At 37.7% G+C, this 6,856-nt stretch overlaps 1 protein-coding gene across 1 annotated transcript in view; it reads right to left on the bottom strand.

Moving 5' to 3' along the window:
• Nucleotides 1–6,169, bottom strand: part of THBS2 (thrombospondin 2) — a 30,424-nt gene extending 24,255 nt beyond the window's left edge. The window contains exons 1-3 of the mRNA XM_010019200.1: nt 6,099–6,169; nt 4,642–5,198; nt 2,969–3,053 (exon numbers count right to left, since the gene is read on the bottom strand). Of these exons, the coding sequence (XP_010017502.1) occupies nt 2,969–3,053; nt 4,642–5,198; nt 6,099–6,168 (712 nt within the window). The 5' untranslated portion in view covers nt 6,169. The remainder of the gene's footprint in view (nt 1–2,968; nt 3,054–4,641; nt 5,199–6,098) is intronic.
• Between the last annotated feature and the right edge of the window lie 687 nt (nt 6,170–6,856).

Below are 6,856 nucleotides of genomic sequence, written 5' to 3'. Positions count from 1 at the left end.
GGAAACATAAACCAAAACTATGTTAGAAGAACTAAATCCACACTTCCTACTGGTACTTGGCAGTGACTGAAAGAAGATGCCTGGGGATCACTGGGAAATCAGTTCTCTGTTGCTGTCTTCCTGCTAATTTCCTAAAGACCACATGATCATCTTTAAAATGAGAAAGCAGAAGAGCAAATGTGCATCTTCTCACATATGCAAATGTCATTCTGTTGATCTAGCTTAAGAAAGGATTTTATTGATGTGCCTATTTAGGCATGTTTTTGTCATCTGTCCTACCCAGCACTGTGTATGGGTCCTGCCAAAAGTATTTAGGGCAGACTTTTTACAAAGGCAAGTAGTAATAGGACAAGGGGGAATAGCTTTAAACTGAAAGAGGGGAGATTGAGATTAGATATTAGGCAAAAATTCTTCACTGTGAGTGTGATGAGACACTGGCACGGGTTGCCCACAGAAGCTGTGGCTGCCTCATCCCTGGCAGTGTTCAAGGCCAGGTTGGATGGGGCTTTGAGCAATCTGGGCTAGTGGAAGGTGTCCCTGCCCGTGGCAGGGTGGGTTGGAACTAGATGATCTTTAAGGTCCCTTCCAGCCCAAACCATTCTACAATTCTATGATTTGCAACCACTACACTATAGAGGTACTTTCCTACCCTTCACTCAAAACAGCAATCCCAAGACACCATTTCACCATATTTCATATTCTTACACTAGGATTAAAGACACAGTAGGAAAACACAGGTCACTCTCTGAAAAAGCAGCAGGCTTTTTGTGCTCTCAGAGCTAAGGGCACTTCTCTGGTAACATCCACCACATTGTTTTGGGACGCTTACACATATATATGACATCTTAGTGCCTGTACTTCAGATCAACAGCTGGGACATCAAAATGGTAAAATATGTAAGTTATGGCCATGGCTTTTCAGCTGTGGCAATTAAATGTATAGGCAACACCAGAAAATCAACCATGCACATAATAAGCCTATCAAGTAATTTTGATTGCCTCAAGCAACAGTGTGCTACTAGCTCTCTTCTGTTGTTGCTCAAGCAACTTCCACCTTGCAGTGTCCTCTTGATGTTGCAAAGTAAAAGTAAAAAATACTGTGAATTGAACTGTTTGCCAAATAACTCCCAGGAAGGATAAACAAAACCAAAAAACAAATATTTATAATTGATCAGACCTGAAAATCTGGTAGTTGACAGATGTGATAAAAAAATACCTTAAGAAAAATTGTTGTTGCTTACAACAGCTGAAGGGTATAAGAATTCCTCCTAAGGTATGTATTAGCATACTCAATTATCCCTTTAGGCTTCCATCAGCTTCCTCTTTATAGTAAAATTACAGTAAGATCCCATTTCTACTTGGGGAATTTCAAAACATTTGGTCACACTATTTCACTTTGTGATAATCAACCAATAATATTAGAAAAGATTTATACACATTGTCTTTAGTTGGTTTTGCTGGTTCAATCCATCTACACCTAGTGATGCTGCACTCTTGACTGAGACTGTTCTGCCTCTGACAACTGAATATGCCCTCAAGGTTCTACCTCAACTTCTGGGAGTTGTTTCTGCTGGTGAATGAAGCACAACATATGAACTGCATCCTTTCTGAGACCATCTTCCTCTTATTTACATTACAATAGACCCAAAATACATGTTCCCTCCTCCCACAGCACTTCTGCTCCTCAAGCATTTTCTTCTACTAACAAGGCTGAAAACTAGTAATCAGTAGTTCTGAGTAGTTTCTCAATAGCTTCTGAGTACAGAAAACAGCTTGGCTGGGGGAGATGACAACCAACGAATGAGGGCATTTCATCTTACCTGTGCCATCTAAGGCCATTTCCATTCTAGCCCATGTGACTCATTTCTAATACATTGGCACACCTCTTGAATGTATAAAATAACCAACCAATATCCTCTATCAAGTTTTAAAAAAGAACTAGCAAGCTCAATTAAATTTCTTGAGCATACACAAATATACATACCCCTAGATAGATGCATACACACATTTATATGTATCTTATAGAGACTTTTCATTATAAAATCTCAATGCTTTGGCCCCCTTTGAAGAAGTCAAGATCTGCTACTGCTTAATTTCTGGGTTTTGCATAAACAAGGAAAAAAGTTGAGTACAGTCTGCTTAAGTGATTTGAGTTTCAAATAAAACTTTTAAGTCCTGACTGCCTTATGCACCCACCAAATTCCACCGACAGACTCTGTTTTCTGATTCTTGACTGACATCTTGCTAGTTACAAACACTGGAGCTTAAGTACAAAACCTTAGTGAATACTTAACAAATTTTCATAACTCTTTTATAATGTATCAAATACACTCTCACACACAGAGGGCTCCCTTCCTGGTGAGATCAGCATGAACTAGACAAACAAGAACACATCAGGCTGTCACAAAGAAGCCTTCCATACCTCTTAGGTTTTTGTTTTGTTTTGTTTTTCCTTATTTTCCTTAGGTTGTTTTGATTGACAATGCTTTGGGTTTCAAGCCCAAAGCCTCTCTCAGTCAACAAACTTATTGCGGAGGAATTCAGCATCTTTAAGACTTGGGAGACTTGTTTATGGGTCCATTGACAGTAAGGAGCAGAATTCAGAAGCAACATTACCAGTCTTATGCTCAAAGAATCACAGACCTCTCATGGAATAATGTAGGTATTTTCATATATATGCATTTTTCCTTTTATTTCTATTAATTCCTTGCTTGACAGCTTTTCTCCCAGTTTAAAAACAGAGGCTCAGAGTTACAAACCTAAGCAATAAGAACTAAAAATAGTAGGCTAGATAGTAGAAATCTATCCCAAGATAGCTAAAGAATATGCTCCTATTACCACCAGAAAGCAACTCACTTTCTTTTTAATTTCAAAGGTATATGTTGCATAGTTTTCAGATAATACATCACCATTGATATTTCTAATTTTCAGAGTTAACTGAACAGTATTAATGACAGAAAAAGCCTTACTTGACTGGCTTCTCTGGCATCCTTTTTTACGCAGAACATCCTCTATTGGAGTATCAAAGATTAACTGAATATTTTGCAAAAGACCCTGTAATAATAATAAAAAAAATAAGTTAAAAAGTTACGTAAATTTGGGAGTAAATAATAACTGATCTGTCTCAATTCCATGCCACTGAATGGATTTAGCCACAAGAATATATGTAAAAAACAACCCACAAAGCATTAAACCTGACACAATAGAAAAAATACAGTTTTGTTATACACACTTTCAATACTACAAGCAACAAAATGAGGTATGTTCTGAAATAAGTCATAATAAAAGGTCTTGATCAGCTGAGACCTCAAATCTCCATTTTCATAGTGCATTTTAGATTGCAGTTATTCCTCATGAGATAAAGCCAACTTCTGAAGTTCCTGCTCCGTCGCACTTCAATCCTTAGCCACGCATTCCCATGCACCCTACTTTGCTACCTCCTCAACTGTGCTGATGCTATCTTGAGACAGCACTGTAAAACCAGATTAGTGTCTGTTTCACAAAAAAAAAAAAGAAAAGAAAAAGAAAAATCAAAGAAAAAACCCTACTTTTAAACCAGACTATTTCAATCATCCATTTAACAGTACAGCTCCAGAACCAGTTCTATGAGCACAATTGATGGAGAAACTTAGTCATGGAGACAGGAATGGAGAGGCTGTGGGCAAGAACTTCTGGATTCTGTGCCAAAACGTCACCCATGGAACCACAGTCCAGCATGTCACACTCTAGCTGACAACTAGGTGGCACAACAGCATGAGAAAGAAATGGCTTTCAGAAATTTCTGAAACCATGAGCTCCAGTTTTGATTTCAGCTGTGAGTGAAAAGAAGTCATCCTTGGGCCAGATCTCATCACTATATGAGGCAGGCAGCAATTTTCATTTTATAGGAAAACCAGAAAGTTTGTAATTGCTTCAATTTAAAACAAAACAGAAAGAATAAATGTTTTCCACAAAAAAGGGGAAAAAAATAAATACAGGACAGATCAAAATACTTTGTTCTGCTTTTTTTTCCCGTTCCCTGTTTGGTTTTTTGTTGTTGTTGGTTGATCGTTTGTTTTTAATTGAAACTAAAGGTTATTCAGAATGGCAAACAAAGATATTCTGTTAGGGGGTGGACCACTTCCACATGCTCCAGCTCCATTAAAAAAAAAAAAAAAAAAAAAAAAAAAAAAAAAAAAGAAAAAGGTTTCTTTCTTCTTTCAAATAAAATTTAAGAATATTGACAGGCTTCTATGACTTGGATAGATTTCAATGGAAAAATAGCTCTTCAGGAAATTCCCAAAGAATTCTACAAATTACCACAAAAATGCAACATGTTTAACAGCCTTACATCTGGGGAAAAAAAAAAAAAAATAAAAAAGTAGATGGTTGCATAGGAAAGCCCATAACCTGGCTCTGTGCACTTTTCCTGGATCTAGACTGTGTTTTATCAGTTCTTTGCTTTCAGGAAACCCAAATTCACACAACACAGACCCAGCAACGAATAAAACCACACTCTGGAGAAATTCCGCTTGGGAACACCTGTGACCCCATCAAACCCAAGAGGTGCTTGGGAACAAAAGTGCGCATATTGCACCTTCTCAAACTACTTGAAGTTATTTTCTTACCTCACCAGAGACCCAAGCTTCTCCAGGTTACCTACCCTGAAATGATTCTCCCGAATAGACCCTTTTGCCACATACATTCTGCTGTTCTCTGCTTTCAACTGCTCATAGAAAGGCTCCTCCAAGATGAAGCTGTCAATAAGGTCACAGCCAACATACAGGTTGTAGTTCTCCCCTGTTATTTGCATGGTGAGGTTCTTCCACTGTGAGTCAGCAAGGTCCACATCTTCCAAGGAAATCACGTTCTGGAAGCCATCCACCCAATAGATAAGGTCCAGGGTGTTGGCACGGCCATTGGAAATGATCTCAAATTGCCTCTCACTGATGCCAGGACCCTCTAAGGCAAGGATAGTGCCTCTAGATTGCCTGTCCTGTCTCAGGGTGGCTGAAAGGATAAAGCCCTCATTCTGCCGTATGAGTTTGACAATCTTTTTTAATTTCTCTGGTTTACATGGAGGTATATGATCAAACCGAATGAAACGATATGCTGGCATAGAGGGATCTGGACCCCGAAACAATTTTGCTCCAACTGTCTTTCGGTTTATGTTACTGATTTGAAGTAAGTCAAAGGTAGTCTCCTCTTCCTTGTCACCATCTGAAAGAGTTAACAGCGTGTGACAATATGTCTACAAAAAGTCTCAAAAGAAACAACTCTACACATTATACGTAGTAACTGCAACTACATGACAGATTTAAGGATCAGCAGAGTAAACCTAGTAGTTTCCTACTTCCACAAACAGAACTGTTCCTACTAGCACACAAGTTAATTGCATTTTCCACCTGCCATTTTCATTTACATGAGAACTCTCTCCTTCAATGCCCATAGGCATAAATGTTTGGTTATATAACTAAATATATGGCTATACATTTTATAGCACTTTAATACACACTTGCATATACACATATATGCTGTATACATATGCCTACACAGGATGCATCTTACAATATTTTTAATATATATGAATGGATAAGAAAGTTGATCCAGTTTCTATATTTTGACTATCAGCTAATAAAAATCAAAGTATGAGGAGCCATATGGCCACATGACAACAGGAAGCAAGAGATTTGCTTTTTAAAGATTCAGGCCAAGAAGTCAGAAGTAAATGAGGGTCTGGCACTGTGCCAGCTTATACTCTACTTATATTTGACCTGTAGAGGTCTATTTCTCTACCTCTATCTTTTTTAAAATGCTCCTCAGACTCAGTGATTTTGTTTATATGTTACTTTCACCACACATTTCCACTGGAGAGGAAAGTATAATAGGAATTATTTCTGAGATTATTTATTTATTGGGTAGATTATTATTGGAGAAACCTCATTTAGCAGTAGTAAGATGTACCTACCAAAAATTCTGCTAGGAACTACTATTCCAGACACTTCTAAAAAAATCTGATATTATTACTTTGCCCACTGTAGCTCAGATTAGCAAGTGTTCTACACCAACTTTTAGCTTTGTAAGTTACTATATATCTAGTTAAGAAGTGTTAGAACTTACCCTGAGCATTTGAGGAAACCCACAGGGTTATCAAGATAGCAAGCCACAAAAGCCCACTCCTCTGCAGCATAACTCCTATGAATAAACCAAAAAGTGGCAAGTATTAGGGAGATAATATTTATCAACAACAAATATTTTAATTCACCTCATGAAATGCCATAAACAGAACTCTCATAAGAAACTATACACATAAAATCTGAATTTCTATCTTGTCTGATTCTTGTAATACTTATTTTGAGGTTACTCTTTATGCCAGAAGTAAACTGTGACATCAAGTGAAGGGAAGAGGAAACCTGGACAATAAAACTCCTTTTATGTAAATACCCTTAATAAAAAGGGAATGGCATACAGAAAACATACAATTTTCTCCACAATATTTCAGTTGCTGGCACAGGGTCCACATGACACCATTACAAGATGGAGCATAAGCTGTATCTTTATTTTGGAGCACAATGTTCAGCTGAAATTCCCTATAGGAAAATGGGATCTCACTATATGCTGGCTTTGGGTACTAGCATTACTTTTCAGTACCTTTTTCAGTGCCATCATACAAACTCCTCTCTCCTTTCTGTATATGTATATATATATATAAAATATACATTATTTATCCATTCTTCCATAGCTAGATAAAGTGCCTTTTAACATGATGGCACTTTTGCCCTGAAGCACTGTGCAGTTATAAGCCACGTAGCTGCATCTCCAGATGTGCTTGCACTCAAAATGAATGGAGCAGATGGCATTCACTGGAAGATGCAGGC

Source organism: Nestor notabilis, unplaced genomic scaffold, assembly GCF_000696875.1.
Source record: "Nestor notabilis isolate BGI_N333 unplaced genomic scaffold, ASM69687v1 scaffold24487, whole genome shotgun sequence".
NCBI classification, from domain to species: Eukaryota; Metazoa; Chordata; class Aves; order Psittaciformes; family Psittacidae; genus Nestor; species Nestor notabilis.
Note: the sequence above shows the minus strand (reverse complement) of the source record. Positions and strands in the feature narration are given on the sequence as shown.